This window comes from Poromitra crassiceps (assembly GCF_964638095.1).
Source record: "Poromitra crassiceps genome assembly, chromosome: 22".
Taxonomy (NCBI): Eukaryota; Metazoa; Chordata; class Actinopteri; order Beryciformes; family Melamphaidae; genus Poromitra; species Poromitra crassiceps.
Window position 1 is genome coordinate 3,048,791 of NC_139647.1, and position 20,442 is coordinate 3,069,232.

At 45.7% G+C, this 20,442-nt stretch overlaps 1 protein-coding gene across 1 annotated transcript; it reads left to right on the forward strand.

The window, feature by feature from the left end:
- Positions 1-5,342: 5,342 nt before the first annotated feature.
- Positions 5,343-19,879, forward strand: pprc1 (PPARG related coactivator 1; the record flags this gene model as incomplete). Its single annotated transcript, XM_083658146.1, has 14 exons — positions 5,343-5,423; positions 7,864-7,959; positions 8,176-8,325; positions 9,969-10,046; positions 10,151-12,245; positions 12,432-12,485; positions 13,909-13,969; positions 14,290-14,357; positions 15,521-16,274; positions 16,770-17,027; positions 17,224-17,305; positions 17,389-17,510; positions 18,647-18,798; positions 19,436-19,879. 14 exons carry the CDS (start codon positions 5,343-5,345, stop codon positions 19,537-19,539), a joined length of 4,155 nt encoding a protein of 1,384 aa, XP_083514272.1. The 3' UTR covers positions 19,540-19,879.
- Between the last annotated feature and the right edge of the window lie 563 nt (positions 19,880-20,442).

The window sequence follows — 20,442 nt, forward strand, 5'->3', positions numbered from 1 at the left end:
GTCTGTGCCACGGTGAAGACGTCATTGTTGGAGCCAACATTAGTGACGGAATTTGGAAACTTTTCCACCCAAACGGCTGCAGGAAAACTGCCAAAACAATAATAGCTTTATGAGTCACACGGCTATTATGAGAATATGACATGATGTAAAATAGTTCAAGAGAGAGAAAGTAATGAACCACGTTGAAGGGCAGTGTGTGTGTGTGTGTGTGTGTGTGTGTGTGTGTGTGTGTGTGTGTGTTTGTGTGTGTGTGTGTGTGTGTGTGTGTGTGTGTGTTTGTATGTGTGTGTGTGTGTGTGTGTGTGTGTGTGTGTGTGTGTGTGTGGTCCCACTTCTGATCCATTTCTGCCTGTGGGAGCCAGGGAATTGCCCGTGGCCTTCGTGTGCCATGCGGTACCTGTCCTAATGAGGAATATAACACCACCGCTTTTGTACTTGACCCAATTTAATCCCACCTCTCTGTGTTCTCTTCAACCTCTCCTGGTGTTCGCTCCTCCCCCTCACACCTCTCCTTCCTATAGCTACAGTGATACATAGCTCCTCCCCCTCACACCTCTCCTTCCTATAGCTACAGTAATACATAGCTCCTCCTCCTCACACCTCTCCTTCCTATAGCTACAGTAATACATGGGGCTTCCAACGCTGTCCTGTATCTGCTTCTTTACCTCAGGTTCTCCTGGAATATATTTATTATTTAGGGAGTATTTTTTGTTCAGCCTAAATCAGAGGAGACAGAGAATCGTGTGATTCCACTGACTGCCACAATGTCACATTCTTTAGATGTGCACCAAGAAGTAGTAGAAGAGCCACTTCAAGTCCAAATCTTTCCACATAAAAGAGGGTGTTTATATAGCTATATATATATATATATATATATATATATATATATATATATATATATATATATTTTTTTTATTAGATGATATTTATTTGATATTTTCTAAGTACAAGTACAGAACAATTAGCCCCTGATAGTATATGTACTAAAATATGCGGGGAGCCACATTTTCAATAGCCTAGAAGTCAGTTACAACAACATCAAAGAAGGACAGACACAAAAGACCATTTGAAACTACAAGGGTACAAACCCATCAGAAATGTTATGCCTGTCATTATTTCAAGAGTAGAGGCAAAAATCATAAAACACTAACCTATCATAAACAAATCCTATCCTCCAATATCACCGTGGCACAAAATAAATAATAATAGTTGAGGAAATAGTTTCACGACACAAATGCTACATGTTTTACTCATCCAAAGAAGGCCTAAGGTGGAAAACCTCCGTCCCTTGATTCCTGGCCATGGAAAAAAGTACAAGCTTACAACAACATTTAAGGAGACGTGTATATCACAACATCAGATATCTAGTTCAAAGTACCTAATACTAGTAAGATGTCAGTACTTTCCCTGTCTATGCCTCCCAGGCCCGGTTCTACGGGGGTGCAAAAGCATGCATTGCACCCTTATTTTAATTGTCTGCATGCTCAGTTGAAAAGTAAAAAAAAAAAAAAAAAAAAAATTTTTTTTTTTTTTTTTTTTTTTTTTTAAATAAATGCTACAGCTGCACACTTACTGTTTAAACTTGAATTATAGTTGTTGTTTTTCTTTGTTCTTTGATGTGATTTTATGGCTTTTTGGCACCTATATGTAACCTTTTAAGGTTGAGATAATTGAATTATCATTATATGGTCCAAATATTTCAGTAAAGCACTTGAAACACTTGAAATATTCTTGCTTGGGTGGTATCATTCTACTTGAAATGATGGTCAAATGCATTATTTTTAGTAAAATAACATGTCAAATTTTTCGGGCGGCCGGCCTTTGGCCGGCCACCCGAGTGGGCCCGGCCTTCGGCCGGGCATCTGCACCCTTTCCTATCTAGGATGCACCCCTAGTCATCTTGTTCTGGAACCGGCCCTGATGCCTCCACCTAGTGTTCAGCTAAATCCATATCATCCTAGATGTGCAGGTACAACTACATGGGAAAGATAGCATTCTGTCTGGCGACTGAGCTGCTATTCTGCAAAGACAGACGATTAGCAGCACTATATTTATATATCAGGTTCGAGCCCAAAAGTTCAATTAGGAATGTGTCCAATACTTTATAGGCTATTTGCATAGGGCCGCATGGCGCTGTCCCCGGTACTGAATGTAACAGAGGAGAGATAGAACACATGAGTTTAGTTCAGCCTGCTTTTTGTGGTTGTAAACAGAATTTTCATAACTAATTCTGTTTTCCATTGTAGCAATCCACAGAACGGAAATGACAGGGAAGTGAAGTTTCAGTCAATGAAAGGTATTTTTTTACATATTGACCCTAAGGCTTTTGGCTATTATTTTGTTGATGGGAGATGACACTTTGATTGGTTTAATTTGTGTTACGCCCAAAACACACCTATGTTAATTAAGAGACTAAGCACAAAGCAATTTGCGCCTTAATTTGCGCCCAGATTATGCACAGTTGAATTAGCAAAAGTGGATTTGGACACACCCTAAAATGCACTTGTGCCACGGCTTTATTTGCTATAGATTGTTTAAATAGGCCCCTGTGTGTTTGAGTTGTGGGTGGGTTGATAGTGGTAGTGTGGGGATGAGGGCAAAGCAGAGGGGGCCCCAGACAGGCCCATAATTACTATCTCCACCCCTGGGGAGGGGTGGAGCAATTTGCTTCAAATTCTGAGACACACATTCACTGCTGTTCCCAAGGATCAGTTACAGTGGGTCATGACAAATGGTCAACTGTCCTGTCTTTATTATTAATAATAAATAATAACAACAACAACAACAACAACAACAACAACAACAACAACAACAACAACAACAACAATAATACTAATACTAATAATAATAATAATATAAACTTTAGAATGATGCTATACAAATATAACAAATATAAACTACTCGATTCCATTCTTCGTCTCTAATAAAGTAAGAGAAGTATCTCTGAAAATATTGCACAGGCATTATCCTGTCAATTCAGTTATTGTAAAATACAAACTAAACATTGCCCCTCTTTGTTCCTTCTGTCACCTTGTTGGTGAAACAGAAACTCACCTTTTTGGGGACTGTACTTATACTCAGACCTTTTGGCAGGACCATGGTGTTGAACAGGAAATTAAGTACTCAACTCAACTTTAATTTTTTTTTTTTTTTTTTTTTTTTTGTTGTTGTTGATGAAATCCCCTCTAAAAAAATATATGTCTTCAACCTCATTTCTCTATTAGCAAAATTCCATATACATGCCAGCAAATTTGCAAAGCAGAAACCTAATCTTACTGTCTTCAAGTCATACTTAAAAGCATACCTGGATACACTAAAGCAGGGGTTCCCAACCTTTTTTGTGCCAAGGACCGGTAGATACATGGGGGAAAAAAGTCACGGACCGGTTGTCAATTTTAATGGTTTTAGTTACATATATATTTACTCACCAGGTGGCGACAAAGGGTAAATAACAGCCTTTTGTGTTGTACTGTATGTAGCCTACATTATTTATGTTTTTGTTTCAATTACACACATAAATAAACGTCAACTTGAAACGGCCCGGTACCAAATGCGTTGCGGCCCGGTACCGGTCCGCGGCCCGGTGGTTGGGGACCACTGCACTAAAGTACTGCACAAACTCTAAAGCTGTGAAAACTAAAGCCTTGTCTATTGAATTTGATTTGTAACCTTATAGAGTCTCTCGTATGCCTCCCTTTCTTTTCTTTCCTTTTTGTATTTTCTGTATGTATTATGTTGAATGGCCTTTGTAGTTGTCTTGTAACCTCTATATTGTGAACCTGTATTTTCGTATTGTGTAAATAAATTTGTAAAACAAAATATATATATATACTCGATTCCTAGGGTCAGGGTGGAGACTCTGGAGCCTGACACCGACACAGGCAGACTAGTCTGGGCACCTTCCACCCCGCTTTTTGTCATGGGGGCGTAAACCCCGGACCCAGAATTAACACCGGATGGCAATGCGCCTAACAACGTCTTTGTTGCCGTTAGCTTGACGCGGTGATGTTACCTAAACTAGAGTCTGATCAAAACAAAGCTAGCGTTACATAAAACAAAACGTTTATGCAATATGGCATCTCCGCCACCACCGCCTGACACACCGGTCAAAACGGTGAAAGAGGATTCTGATACTTGGGTCAAATTGTCAAGTTAACGTGAAAGTTGACGAGCTAGAAACGCTGCCATCCGGTCTAGGGCGGGCTCTAGGCGGGAACCAGTAGGGTGACAAAATCAATTGTGGGCGGGAGCCAGGCTCTTTCTCGCCGAGAAGAGCCTGGTGACGCGAGGTTACAGGCAGCCAGACACCACCACCACCACAGAGGCCACTTAGCCAATTTTCCCACTTAGCCAATTTTAACTGACTAGGGATCCTCGATTGCTAGGCTCACCCGTGACACGGGCGAGTCCGTCCTGCAGCTCGCCAAGCTGGCCCTGCAGCTTGCATTCACATCACTGATGATGTCACAGTGGGATTTAAGACATCACTGGGATTTATGACATCACTGATGATGTCACAGTGGGATTTAAGACATCACTGGGATTTATGACATCACTGATGATGTCACAGTGGGGTTTATGACATCACCAGTCACAGTGGGGTTTATGACATCACTGATGATGTCACAGTGGGATTTATGACAGCACAGTGGAACAATCACAGTGGGACAGAGAAACAGAGAAACAGAAACAGACAGAGCCCTAGCTCCCATTTATATTACTGACTGATGACTGATGAGTGATGATAACAGTTGGGTGACATCACAATTGCTCAAGTGACATCACTGATGACATCATCACTGATGACATCACAATTGCACAAGTGACATCACTGATGACATCACAATCGTGACTGAACCACACACCACCCACTTAGCCAATTTGAACTGAGAAGATATCCATAGCATGGGGAAATAAGAAAATGTGTTTGGTTGAGGAGGTGACACCACAGACAACAATGTAAAAGTATACCTTACATCTGAGCGCTTTTGCTGCATATGGAGGGGAGGATCTTATGTGATACAAAGTTGCCAAGATTCATTAGGGAGCGGGGAGTGTAGAAATATTCACGGTTCAGTTGAGTATTTGTTATAAATGAATCATACATTACATGCCTGGCTGTCAGTGGCTGGTGCGCATTTTCTCCTCTTCATTCTGGAGCCACCAAAATGTAGAGCTGGGGATGGGATGTTTACCTCTGACCCCCTGCGTCATTTTGCGTCATTTTGCCGGGAATGTCAGACCACGTGTCTCCGGGACTCCACCGGCTTGCCTTGCTTGTTCCTCCAATGCGTGATTCACTCACTACTTTTACTAGCGACCAGTCAGTGTGGACTTGCAAGATGGCGGCGCGGTGGGGAGCAGGCGAGGAGATGTTAGCAGCCTGCAATATGGACTTTTTCTGTACGGATACACTAGCCGAGGTAACGAACAGCTACTAGACGCTACTGCCTGGTGGATGGTTTCATTGATAACGTTATTTGTTGCGCCTAGTGTTTGTCAGCAGCGCAGACAGTGTTGTGTACAAGCCGTCCACTGCGCATGGAAAAGTGACACGTGGATACGAACCATCGTGTGTCACTAGCAAACTTGTTAAAGTGAGCTAACCTTAGTCCTGATTTTGGGATGATTATAACTCGCCCCATGCCTCAATGTTATTGTCAAATCTGTCAATTAATGTCGCACGCGTTATGGCAAATGTGTGCCTTTTATGTTTGTTTTACGTTAACGTAGATGGCTAGGGAGGGTCGCTCGACTAGCTAGGCAGCGAGGTAGCCTTTTCCTCCTTTTTATTGATCAGTCTCTAACAAGAGACATGACAGCTGTGTTTTATGTACATGTCATTGTTTTTGCATGTGCAGCAATTGTAATTGATCGTTGAAAGGAAACATCCGAGGCCAATCAGCTGGATAATGTGCAAATGCCTGCGTGCTCCCGGTGTCTTGATTTATCCCCACACGTGGTACCAGTTCACGTTAATGCACGTTTAGCACAGCAACCGGCTCGTGTTGTTCATGCTCGCGTCAGTTTCGATTTATAATTTTACAATATTTCACCTGTTTGCTGCGTGTTAGTGGTTGCTATGGTGTGGTTTGTGCTAGATAATGAAGCCAATAGGCTTAATGCCAGCACATTGCGGGAATGTGTCATCGCTATTGATGATGATGCATCTAAAATGATGGCGACCTGATATCACACACTGAATGAATACCATCACCCGAACCGGTGTGCTGGTCGGTACTGGTGCTGCTGCAGCCCAAAGAGTTATTTCCCTCTGTAGCCTGTGTGTCCCACATGTGGTTTCCTCGTGGCGAGTGAATCATCACATGTGGGTGCCTTTACACATGCGCAACAACAGGCGACATTTATTTGAATTGCTTCTCTGCCGTCTTAGTTATGATATAGGCTAGTATCTTCCATAATGCTTGAAATCAACAGTTATTATAAATGATGCCAGTTCGTAGGTTGTTAGTATTCGTTTGTAAATTGAACGTGGAAGAGAGATACGGACGCCTCGTTGCGTTTGTTGTAGTGCAACACGTGGTTTGGACGGGGTGAGGCGTGGAACAAATATGTCTGCGCACACCGTCTGGCTCTGAATGAACGTATGGACATGAACACGTGGGTCACTGTATGAGTTATCTTGTTATCTGGTGTACATAGTGCATGAACCCACTGCTTATCTGGAATGTAGCCTGCTTATTTTATTTATGCCATAGACATGGTAGAGATTTGATAGGCCTACATATTTATTTGTTATGTGTATATGTGTATGGGGAACTATGTGGTTTAGGAGGAGAACCTGTTGAAAGCTGTTCACATTGGTATTTCAGACTTACCAGTATGAATTCAGTTTTGGTCATCAGAATCTGTCCCCTCATCCCTTTTTAAGGCTTTTGTGTTTTGATTCAATTAGTTCATTTTTCATAGCCAAAACACAAATTCTGTTGGTAATGAGTGCGTTTACATGCACACTAATAAACTGTTTAGAGTTACCTGATTATTCTCAGTTATCTATTTATTGTGTGCATATGGCAGTCTCTTATGTCCAATACACTCAAAGAAAATGTTGCTTCTGTGGTATTTTGTTTTTCTCCTCTTCCAAGCTGGGAGTAGAAACCTGTGCACTGCCTCCTTGCCCTCTAGGGTTTCCTCGAGTCTATTCTCAATCTCAAATGAAAACTTGGGCTTTTTCTCTGTTCCAACCACCAAATAAATAGCCTTCATTTACCACCTCTTGCACTCCAACTTTTGCTTCGACTTGACAAGGGTGTCGGTGGGTGTTATGAATCCTTCTCTGCGTGCTAGAACAGGTTTACCAAACCGGCTCCGGTCTAGTTTGTACCCATTTCCCTCCAGTGAGCAGAGTTTGTTTGCTTTACATTTTTACCATGTGCGCAGCCTGCGCAGTGTGTGGTCAAGAGAAGGTGTTTTGGGGTGAATCGGGCATTAATTAATTCAGTCAGGAATGGATAATGATGTCATCAGTGATGATGTCATCAGTGATGTCATCAGTGCCAAACTTGGGCTGTTGAAACAGTGATGTCATCGGTGATGATGTCATCGCTAATCACAAGTAATAGTATGGAAGATCTTGATGGCTGGAGCTTCAAGAACTGATGCTTATTGCCTGAATGGGGTTGTTGCATGATTTGACTGCAGCCTTGTTTTTTGTACAGAAAATCAGAATGTCTTTTCTTCCTGTAGTCTGATAGGCTGAGCTCTGTGTCTTCTTCCTTCCTGTAGTCTGATAGGCTGAGCTCTGTGTCTTCTTCCTTCCTGTAGTCTGATAGGCTGAGCTCTGTGTCTTCTTCCTTCCTGTAGTCTGATAGGCTGAGCTCTGTGTCTTCTTCCTTCCTGTAGTCTGATAGGCTGAGCTCTGGAGAACACCTGGAGGCCCTTCAAACCTGCTTAGACCCCTCCATCCTCTCCATCTTTGAGGATGTGCCAACAACAGAGGCAAGACTCTTCACAAAGTGGAACTTGAGGTTCCGCTCACTCTAAAGCATTGTACACTTGTTTGTTTACATACGTGATACTGGTGTGCACTGTGTGTACCTGGTGTGCACTGTGTGTGTACTGTGTGTGCACTGTGTGTGTACCTGGTGTGCACTGTGTGTACCTGGTGTGCACTGTGTGTGTACCTGCAGCTAAACTTTCATTGTGTTTATTTAGGCCAAAGGTTTGGATGAGGAGAGCGAGGCAACGCTGCTAACTGCCCTGACGGAGATCCTGGATAACGTAGATGACGAGAACCTGTCCCCGTTTGACATGCTGCCTGACTCGGAGCTGCTGTCGGGTCAGAAGGGCAGGGAGCAGTCTCCGGTTAGTGCGCAGCTGTCATACACACAACTCTCTGCTGCTCATCACAACCCCCACCGGGCCTACAGGCTCAGGAAGCCTCACAAAGAGGGGCTCTACAAGGTGGAGGGAAGCCTCACCGGCTGCCCTCTGTCGTACATCTTACCATCTTACCCATGTTAAATGTATATAAACTAGGCATCTCGCACGCTACGTGCACTCCATTCCTAGGCTCGCCCGCCCTGCAGCTCGCCGAGCTGGCCCTGCAGCTCGCATACGCAGCCCCGCTGCTGCGTGGCCTCGCCTGCCCTATTGGCACGTGTGCAATGTCTCCCTCATTCTGTCTCCCCCTCCTCTCCCTCGTGTGTGTGTCACTGATGACGTCATCAGTGATGTCACAATGCCTATGTATGACATCATTGATGGCCACTCATGGTATGACATTGATGACATCATCAGTGATGTCACTATGACATCAGTTAACCCACTTGCTCAAGTGACATCACTGATGACATCACTTATGACATCATCAGTGATTTATGACATCACTGATGACATCAATTCAGTGGGACAAACATTGAAACAGAGAGAGAGAGAGAACAGAGATAGCCCACATGCTCGCTCCCTTTTATTATAATAATAATAATATAATAGGAGGATGTGAATTTAACGAATGACTGGGAGCTCTATTGTCCAAAAAGAAGTGTAGGGTGCTCTTTGAAAACGGGAACACAAACTGGAAGCAGGACGTCAATCCAGACACTCCAAAGGAAACCTCACAAGGAAGTCCTTCCTCATTCTGATGTTTCCCTTTTTTTTTCTTTTTTTTTTAACCTTTATTTATACAGGGGGAGTCTCACTGAGAGCAATGCTCTCTTTTTCAGGAGTGCCCTGTTCACATTCACACACACACATTCATACCTGGAAGCTGACCAGTACAACCACAGTCTGATCTGCTGGCCACTGATCAGCTCCACTGGAGCGGTTGGGGTTAAGGGCCTTGCTCAAGGGCACCTTTGGAGGGCCTGGGTTGTCCCCCTGCTTCCAGTCAACTGATTCTTGTTGTGGTTAAAGGTCCAATTTTGTGTGAATCCACACAGGCCATGTAGGGAAAAAATGCCCCCAAACAAGCTGCCTGGACTTGTGTAACTTTGTGACACCACAAAGTAACACTCATTTAATGCCACAAAGTAACGCTCATTTAATGCAACAAAGTAACAGTCATTTAATGCCACAAAGTAACACTCAATTAATGCCACAAAGTAACGCTCATTTAATGCAACAAAGTAACACTCATTTAATGCCACAAAGTAACACTCAATGCCACAAAGTAACACTCAATTAATGCCACAAAGTAACGCTCAATTAATGCCATACCAACTGAATGCAGAAGACCAAACCTTGTATGGAAAAATGCCCAGAAAACAGTCAACTACACCAAAGATGTATCTCTCCTAACAGATCATCTTATCAGAGGTCCCACCCACTAAAACAGCACATAGTTGAGGGGAGATACAGAAGTCTCACCAAGGCTGGATTGTCTTTGCAAGAGAATTCATAATGTTGTTTTAAATACCCACGAGACATGTTTTAATAAACAGCATCAAATGGGACCTTCATTTCATTATGCGTGGTTTGTAATGCTTTGTTCATCTTCCACTCTGTAGCTCAGGAGATTGCTGTGTCTGTCCCGCTCCCCTCCAGAGAGAGACACTATCTGCAGCACCACCTCATCAACTGGAAAGGTAGCTCCTCCCTGCACATCATCTCAAGAACATCTAGTAGTATTAGACTGTTGTTAGATGTTCAGAATGTGACTGGAAATGTGCGTCTCCCTCTCTGCACCCAGAGCCTCCCCAGGATACAGGCAGGCTCTATACAGAGGAGTGACGGAGAGGAGGAGGAGGAGGATGGCTCCCTCACCCTGAGCCCAGAGAGACAGCATTCATCCCCAGACAACGAGCTGCTAGGCTGGGGAGGTCTGACCCTCCCTCTGCCCATCACCCTAGAGCATGAGGGCGAGGGGGAAGACGGTATCTCAGTTAGCTTGGGGGACTTTGTCAGGCATATGCACCCATACTGTATGACAATTTGTATGGAGGATGGAGAGGGGGAGCAGATGTTGCCTGAAGGAGGTATCTTGCTCGAGGTGGTGGACCAGGGGGAACATGGAGAGCCCATCTTGGCTATCCCAGCCATGGGTCTCCCTGTCTCTCTGCCTGCACTAGAAGACTCCTCAGAATGGGAACGGAAAGTTCCCGACCAAACGGAGGAAGTGATGTCTGACAATTCAGAGCATATAGTTGTTGATGATGATGAAGAAGATGCCACCGCCAGTGAGTCCCCGGTGAAGGATGTCCGCCTTGTGAGCCCAGCTCTAAGTTCAAATGTGACAGATGAGAGGGTTGTGAAGAGACCCAAAGAAGAAATCATGGAGAAAAGTCCTTCAAGGAGAAAAAAGAAAAAGAAAAGTAAGCGAGCGCACCGAGCTGAAGCTGTGGAGGGAAGGGTCCTCCGGAGCAGCTCAGCAGGGAGGTCGGTACGAGAATCACATGCGAAGCCTGAAAAAAGGCGAATCAAGGAAGGGAGGAAAAACAAAGGTTCCTCTTCAAAACATAAGGAACTAAACACATGCCAAACTGAAACACACTCAGAAGTGACCACCCTAACACTACCCCCTAGCATGAGTGTTCATTTCACAACGTCTCGAGACCCATTGCCGATAAACGTGAGGACTCGGACTAATTGTCCGCCCACAGCTGTGAGTTCCCTGCAGGCTAATGAAACGCCCAAGCCGTTACCCCCAGCACCTGAGAAGCTCCAAGTCTCCTCAACAGCTAGCTCTGCAGCCCAGGCACTCCCCGTGTCTTCAGACTTCGGTGAAGTCCTCCCTCCTGTGGCCCCTCCGGTCCAAGAGCTGAAGCCCAAACCGCTCAGTCTGGAGGAGTACCGGCGGCTCAGGCAGCAGAAGAAGCCCGCTCCGGTGGCGAGACAAGAAGACCACAGCACCAAGTGGCCCACCCTCCCGGAGCCTCCGACAGAGCTGCCCCCCATCCCCTGTTTGCCTGACCCCAGCCCCAAGGACCCCCGCTGGCCCTACCCCCTGTCGTCCAAGAAGGAAGCGGTGGAGGTCAAAGCCGCTTGGCAGCCCATGGGGCCCGGGGCACCACCTACCCCAGAGGCACTGCTGGTGCCACCGGCCTACATGGTCGCCGCCTCCAGCAAGGTTGTCACTACTACTACGTCGGTTCACAAAACCCAACAAGTGTCTGTGCCAGAACCGGTTTCTACCCCGAAACCCTCTCAACTCCAGAATCCTCCTCCTGCTGCTGCTGCTGCTGCACCGAGCATTAAGAAGAATTTACCCCCACATCCACATACCACCTCATCCCCTGCCCAGCCTTGTGTGCCTCAGAGCTCTGGCTCTCTGTCGTCTTCTCAGCCAGCCACTCAGCTCATACCTCCTCAAGCAGATGGCCAGGGTTCCTCTTCTGCACCCTCCGGAGACGAGGGTGGAGTTGTTGTCGAAAGGCCCCACTCTGAGCCTGTATCCCCTCGGTCCGGGGGGCTCTGTGAAGTCTCCTCTGAAACCACTACAGAGGCTCTCAAACCCAAAGCTGCTGCTGCTGCTACTGTGTCTGCCCAGATGGTTCCCAGTGTCCTGCTGCAGAAACCCACTGGCCAGAAGGTGCCTCAGCCCGCCGCTGCTACCTCAGTGACTTGCTCAGTCACGTCTGCTAGCAAACCCTTCAAACCGACAATCTGTGGTACCCACCAGCCCCGTGCTCCTTCCCACACCGCTCCTCCTCCTTCTAAGCCCTCCTCCCGGAGCCTGAAGGCTGCTCCTCGAGCTCCAGGGAGACTCACCACGGCAGCAGCACAACAACCCCTGAAGGCAAAAAGTCCCACACAGGAACTGATCGAGGCCTTCACCAGTGAGATTGGTGAGTTTCAAGTTGATCGTATGTTATTTCACCATTGCACCTTTTTTCATTTTCATTTTGTTTTCGTTTCAACTCGCGACTGCAGAGACATCGTTTTTAATGTGAAGAAATACATTCTCTTATTCCTTCTACGTGTGTGTTTATTTTTATTGTATTTATTTTATTTTAATCTTTGGCTTTTCCTAGGTATTGAAGCTGCTGATCTGACCAGCCTGCTGGAGCAGTTTGAAGAGACCCAAGGTGAGCAATATCGAAGATGCAAAACAATGCATGACTGTATCCATTCATCTATCTTTCTATATCTTCTTCGTTGTTGCTCGTCAATCCTTTTCATCTGATGCGGAGATGTTCAGTCCATCGATGTAGTAGTTAAGTCACGCATTCCCTTATGTGGTGTTTTCATAGACGCCTGATGCTGGTGCTTTATCGTTGGTATAATGGTGATGGTACAGACAAAGTGCTCAGTGGGTCACATAGCTCGGTACTTGGCTAAATGTGGTCTTGAGTATCACTTCCCCTGCTTTTGTGATGGTGGGAAGTGCTGTGTAGCATTGCAGAGCTATCTCTGGATAGGAGGAATGGGTTAAGGGGTGGAATGCCGGAGTTAAATACTTCTGGGGTTACCAAGTGGCCACCTCAAGGCAAGCTCTCCATGGCTCCACCTCAAGCTCTCCATAGCTCCAATGTCTGTTGTGCAGAATGTTGTATTTACATTTAAGGCATACTGTATGTATGCTCATCAGTGGACTATTAGTCAAGCCAGCAGGCCATTCTCTTAATATTTTGGACCAGCAGAGACTTTAGATAACGAGGACACCTCAGAGTTCATAGTCCAACAAAACGGTCCTTATGATAAAGATAGGGTATGGTTGGGCTGACTTGCGTTAACTTTAAGCCTATCTATTTTAAACGATTTCTTTTTAGGTTCAAAGGTTATAGGGCCAACGTTGACCAGTTCTAGGAGCTTCTGATGATGCAACATGACACTTTCTGTGTTTTTATTCCACTGAGATGTTCCCCTTTAACCCATTGATACCTGATGCAGCATTTGTGTGCGTATCCCTTTAAGACCGCGAACCGCGTTAACGCGGTTCGCGGTCTTAAAGGGATACGCACACAAATGAGGGATATACACGCAAATGCTGCATCAGGTATCAATGGGTTAAGAGAGGGGGGGTGGGCAGAGAAGCTGCTTTGTGTGCTGCTGCCTGTCTGCTCAGCTGCTGGAATTCTGCCCTGTCGGCAAAATGCATTTAACCCTCGCCGTGCTGGCTTTGTCCGGGCGGAGGTATAGGCCCCAACCAGAACAAGTGGCTAGACACCGTATAGGGGCCGTTACACTCAATGTCAGTGGGCTGACGATCACACCACCATTCCCATGTTACCACGCGGTTAACGTACAGCTGCTGACCATGTGCTACTTGTTTGATCACGTCTTAATCATGAGAAATACCACGTCATGCTTCATAGTACCCAAAGAGTCGTTTCTGACATGATGCGTTTTAAGCCTTACTATGCAGGTTGTACAATTTGGCCTTGCAGTGTGTGTTACCCTGTGTAGTAAAAGTGTTATCCACTCAATCAGTTCGGTTTTGATTTGTTTTCCCAGGCCATTCTTTACCCTGTGCTCATCCTCTCCCTTCCCTATCCCCTCTCTCCTCAGCCAAAGAGGAGCCCGGGGTGCCGGAGGTCACTGGTAGAGCAGCTGCTGTAGGAAACTCCAGGTGAGTTACCCTACAGCTCCCATGCTGCTCTGGTGTGTGTGTGTGAGTGCTGGAGGAACTCTGGGAATCTCGAATTGCAAGTGACCCTACTTGCGTAGTGTGTGTGTGTGAGTGAGTGTGGAGGTGGCCTATATCCACCTTTGACCAGGACCTACCGCGTTCCTCAGAACCTGCTGTCTGTCTGTCTGGCCGGGCCCTGGTAACGTGGCCTCGAGAGTTCTGACCCGGACGGACACTCTGCTGCTGGATTCTGCTCTACTTAAGACAAACTGAGGTTGTATCCATGTATGTGCTAACAGACACGTGTGCTTGCTTTGCAGTGTTGAGTTGGCTCCAGAGAAACCGTTTGTGGAGCGTGTGAGGGCCAATGACGTCTCAAGCGCTGCAGGTAAATTTCCAGGGGGAAAACGTCTTTGAAAAGGCTTGGCAAGACTAATTCAAGTGATGTCCCCAATACCAAAGTTTTGATAATGGTATAAATGCAATGACTTACAAGTGAAATAATTAAAATAACACGGAATACTGTGTAATAATGATCCTAATTGACCTTATTTTTATTAGAAGAGCAAATGAGAATACAAAGTGTCTCCCTCTAGGCTAGGGCACATTCTGAGGAAGTGCTTTTTGCTGAAACATCTGTCCCACATGATGCATAGTCAACGTTGGAAAAGACATGTAGTGTGCTGGCCTGTTATCTTTTCTATAGAGAGGCAAAGTGAACGCCACTTCCTGCTTCAGCACTGTACCACAGATTTTCATCCGCCATTTATTTTCCCATAGACATTTCGTAAAATGCTTATAAAATAGTTCTACTTCGTCGAACCAAACGATTCAGCGAACGCTATAATCGGGAGAGACCATAGAACATTTCACTCGGACCAAAACTAAAAAAAAAAACATGAAAAAATATTTTCTTTAAACCCGCATTTTTTTTAAACGTTTTGGTCCCAGTGAAATGTTATGCGATCTCTCCTGTTTCTAAATATATCTGTACCGTTTGGTTTGAACCAGTAAACATATTTTTATACGCATTTTATGAAATGTCTATGGGAAAATGAATGGTGAATGAAAATCTCTGGTACAGTGCTGAAGCAGGAAGTAGGCGGTCACTTTGCCTCTCTTATTGAAGTTCATTTTCCTGCACCTACATTTTTTTCATTTGCATTGAGTGTGCTAGCTGTGTGCTAGCTGTGTGCTAGCTGTTGGCGAGTTGGGGCACATTTTGCCCTTGCACACCTCTCGTACTCTCACATGCTACCGGCATTGTAACAGAGCATATTATTATTTTCTTGGCAGGAGTTTTGGATCACCTGGAGCATGAATTTTGTCACTTTTTATAAACCTTTATGTTTGAGTGCAAATGTTCCAACACTATAAAAGCATAAAAGGCTCTGGAGGAGTTCTAGTTTACGGTTTTCAAATCAGGCTCCAAGATACTTTTTCCACTGCTGCTGCTACACGACACGCAGCGGCGTGAAGCCAAATGCTTTTGATTGACACTCAACTGACAAATGAGTTTTTAATTGCGGTTGATTTAATTTCCCTTTTCAGCGCTGACTCCTCCCGCTACCCCGCCCCACCAGATGTGGAAGCCTCTGGCCCTGCTGGGGAAGAGCAAGGCTGCTGCTGCTGAGACGTCCAAGCCGACCCCCTCCAAAGTGATCCAGATAGAAGCGCGGCCGCTGCCCTCCATCAAGTTCCGCAGCAAACCTACCGCTGCTGCCGCCACCGTGGCCCCCGACCTGGCGTGCCTGGACCACGACTACTGCCTCCCCAATAAGGGGGCTTCTTCCGCTGAGCTGGGCAAGCGCTGGAACGTCAAACAGCAGCCTTTCATCACCATCAGAACCATGAAGCAGCCCACCACCACAACCACTACGCAGCCCCAACCAGCTGCCCCAGCATCCGTTCTCCAGACCGCCACTACTACTACTGCTGCTGCTGCTGCGGTTGTAAAAACGCAGGAATCTCCACTACCCAAGACCCTGGATGGCATGACGGACAGCGCTTTGGGAAGCTCTGTTCTGGAGACGCCCGACGCCTCTCCTACCCGCCAGGAGACTGACACCACCGCCGTTAAGGAGAGGAGGAGTCCCGGGCGGGGAGGAGGAGGGGCCTCTGGGAGGTCCTACCGTCAGCGGACGGCCTCTCGCACCCCCAGCCCCGCCCCCGCGCCGAGCCCCGGAGAAAGGCAGAGGGGCCGGCCTAGGAAGAGAGGTTCTGGTCATTCCCACAGCCCTTCGTCCAGCGGTTCAGACTCCCACTCCTCCTCTCAGTCCAGATCACACTCTCCACCTAAGAAACGGTGAGGCCCTCAGTCACATGTCATGTGCACATATTTACAGGATTCCCAGGGGTCCTTGAAATCATTGAAAGTTTGTGAATCTGAGAAAAAAAATTAAGGCCTTTATATATTTTGTGCAAGAATAGAATTTGCAGTTCTTTTGAATTTGATTTTTGTTTTAACTTAACATTAATACATAGGCTACGTTCTGCTGTCTGCATGTGTCTTCCACCATCTGTGCGTCCTCATTTCATGCGCCACCTGCCTCGAGACATTAACACCTGCTAGTTCTCATAGTTTTGTAACGGTAATTAACCTTGATCCATGTCTCAAACTATGCCGTTTGAGACATGGGTCCTTGGTTTTGAGGGAATTGGGCCTAGAAAGTCCTTGAGTTTTGTGTTTAAGGTGTGGGAACCCTGTGTTTGACATCCATGCAACATCTGGCACCGATTCCTGGGGGTTGTGATTTCCTGATGTTGCTCACACTGACCCCTGCTCCGTTTCCCTCTGTAGGTATCGTTCCCGTCACTCTGAGAGCAGTTCCAGCTCGTCGTCCGGTTCCTCCTCGTGTTCCTCTCGCTCTGTCTCTCGTTCTCCTCCCAGGAGGAGGAAGAACTCCTACTCCTCCTCTCACTCTGGCTCTCACTCTCCTCCCAGGAGGAGGAAGTACTCTTACTCCTCCTCTCGTTCTGGCTCCTGGAGTCGCTCCAGGTCGCGGTCTCATTCTCCCAGCGGACGAGCCAGTTGGCGGAGAGGTCAAAGGCTTTGCAGGTACAAGCGCATACACCACAATCTTCATGTTGGGTGATGGTCATTACACAGATTGCATAGTTTTGTCTCTTGTCAGATGAGCTAGTGTTAAATTTCTTGCACAGCTTCACTACTACTATGGCACTTTTGTGCAACATAACGGTCTACCAGTAATTCTGAAAATCATGAAATGCTAATTGAATTTTGTCTTTTGCAGTTCCTCCTCTTATAGGTCTGTCTATATGCACAAGTCGAGCGAAGACACTGAAGAAGTGAAGAGATGCAAGGAGAAAGCCATTGTAAGTCAGTTTTTGCATCATAGACGATCTCCTTTGAGTTGTTCACTGTGTGGATCGTCTGACTGACCGCACGTCTCTCTCAGGAGGAGCGCAGGGTTGTTTACGTGGGTCGGATCCGGGGCACGATGACCCGGAAGGAGCTGAGAGAGCGCTTCTCTTTCTACGGAGAGATTGAAGACTGCACCCTGCACTTTAGAGATCACGGGTAAGAGTGCTCCTCAATCTAATGCGTCAGCTGTTGGGGTAATGAAAGGCCAATGAGCCACTACTCAACGTGATAATACAGAAGATTTCAGTTTTGTTCTCTTTGGCGACACCTATTGGCAATGAGTGGTAATTGCAGGTGAGATCCAAACAGTGTTATGTGACATTACTCAGTGTGTTCAGCCATAGTAACCACCCGTCATGTTAGCAGAGAGTGGAAAAAAGTAGCTTGTTATCCTACTTCACACAGAGTTGTCAGGAACCTACAGTAACCTACAGAGTGAGTCTATTGTGCTCCGCCCACCCTGTGAACCTACAGTAACCTACAGAGTGAGTCTATAGACGGTTTTCACCAGAGCGTAACCCCACAGCACTTCCTTTTTCTCAGCATTCGGCAAACTGCAGAAATATTCACTTGACATCGTCACTTTTGTTTTCGCCGCTCAGCTGTATAGACGGTTTTCACGGAATGGTCAGTCCTGCACTTGAATGTTTTTTTTTCTTTTATGTCCATAGCAAACACTGCAACAGGAAGTGAGCGGGGGTTCAATTCAAAAATAATGTTTTTGTTGTCAAGTTAAAACCGTCTATAGTGTTAGCTCCGCCCACCCTGTGTCACCACAGACACCAAGTTCATAAATGCTGCAATACTGAAAATACAAAGGCTAGTGTTAACTCACTATCAGATAGTGACATTTATTTAGATGAAAATCTTACATATTATCACTTGAACTGAAGAGATTTCACAGACGAGCTACTAACGAGCTCTCTGCACTGTCTTTGAACTGAAGAGATTTCACAGACGAGCTACTAACGAGCTCTCTGCACTGTCTTTTAACTGAAGAGATTTCACAGACGAGCTACTAACGAGCTCTCTGCACTGTCTTTGAACCTGGTTGGCCCCATCCCGTGACCACCTAGGCCAAGCTACAGTGCTAAAGCGACACCAGGCTTGTTCATAACTGGAGCCTGCTGGCAACACCCCTCCAGGTGGCTCTTTTAAAAGCAAGCCACAGCTCGACACCACGCAAAGATCAGTTGTTGTTGTAAAACCTTTAGCTAGACTTCTGCTTGACTGAGAAGGAATAAAGGCAGAGTTGTTCAAAATGCACGTTGTGACTTTTTTTCCTCCGGCAGGGACAACTATGGGTTTGTGACGTACTACGACACAAAGGACGCCTTCACGGCCATCGAAAACGGGAGCAAGCTGCGCCAGCCTGACGAGCTGCCGTTTGATCTGTGCTTCGGCGGGAGGAGACAGTTTTGCCAGACCAGCTACTCTGACCTGGGTAGGCGTGGCCTTAATGTGCCGTTTGTATTATGTCAAAAGGACCAAATACACACACATCATTCAAAACTGAGTGAACGGTTTTTAAAGGGATAGTTCCGATTTTTTGACGTGGGGTTGTGTGAGGTACTTTGCCAACATTCAGTGTACTACATGCCGTAGAATGCAACCGGCGCGGCCCCAGTTTGGGGAAATGGGAGACCGCCCACGCCGGGCGTGGCTGCTTCCATACTGCTCACCTGGCATAATCCAAGTCTCCACAAGCCCTGAGATGCCAAGTTGACTTGAAAAGACATCATTTATACGCTGTTTTTAAGATGAAATCTGCACCGTAGCCAGGTGCTCCCAGGAAAGGAGCAAGAAGGTGAGGTGGAGTTGCAGTAGCCTGCTAACAGTGCAGATTTCAGCTCTGGGTGCAAGTTAACTTGGCATCTATCTGAAAATCCAAACTATTGCTTTTAAGATGAATAGATGGTACTTTCTTTGTCCCAAGTCTTCATGACATTCACGTTGCTCGATTGAGTACATTCAAGTCAGTCTTTTGGAAATCGGTCAAACTAAACACAATGTACAACACTGTCCTCTCTTGTCCTCTCACTTTGATGTGACGTTGACTCTGTCTCTCTCTCTCTTTGCAGATTCGAATCGAGAGTACGAACCATTGCCTCCAACAAAGGGCAAGTTTCATGCACTAGACTTTGACACTTTATTGAAGCAGGCCCAGAAGAATCAGAAGAGGTAACAGGAGGCCTGGTGCTGCAGGGGGCGACAGACACTTACCTCAGAGCCGTTTGGTTAGGCGTCGCACTTCCAACGCTGCCTTGACATTGATTTACTTGTTTGTATTAGGTTTCTTTCTTTTTGTTTTGTTTCTGCAAGCTAACACCTTCTATTGAAGTGAAGATTTGTATGAAAAGAGGAAAAGTTAAAAAAAGGAAATATGGAAATTAAATATTTTTTTTAAGTTTATTTAAATGTATAATCAGATGTGAATTGTATGGAGGGAAAAGGTGCATTTTAAAATGGAAAAATCATTGAATTCCCCAATCACTGAGAGGGCGTAATACATTTAAAATGTACTACAAACCTGAATAAAACCCCAAAACTATGAGTTTGTTTCTTATTATTGTACTTTACGCATTGTACTTTTGTTTTATTGACATACAGCTAGTATAGTAGAGCATAATGGTGCATTGGCGCTATAAGGAAATAATCAATATCTGCGCTGCCACAGCATGCTAAGCTATTCAACATGCATACATACATATTTTGATTTTTTTTACTGTATTTGAAGTACCTTGGTAATTATGGTAGTTCAAATTTGAGTTCCATCCTCGTGATTTGAAATAAAGGGTGCTGATTCTGCTGATAGAGGAGACAGACAGCTGATCCTGCTGATAGAGGACAGGACACAGACAGCTGATTCTGCTGATGGAGGACACAGACATCTGATTCTGCTGATAGAGGAGACAGACAGCTGATCCTGCTGATAGAGGACAGGACACAGACAGCTGATTCTGCTGATGGAGGACACAGACATCTGATTCTGCTGATGGAGGACACAGACATCTGATTCTGCTGATGGAGGACACAGACATCTGATTCTGCTCATCGAAGACAGACCTGCTGTTAGAGGACACAGACA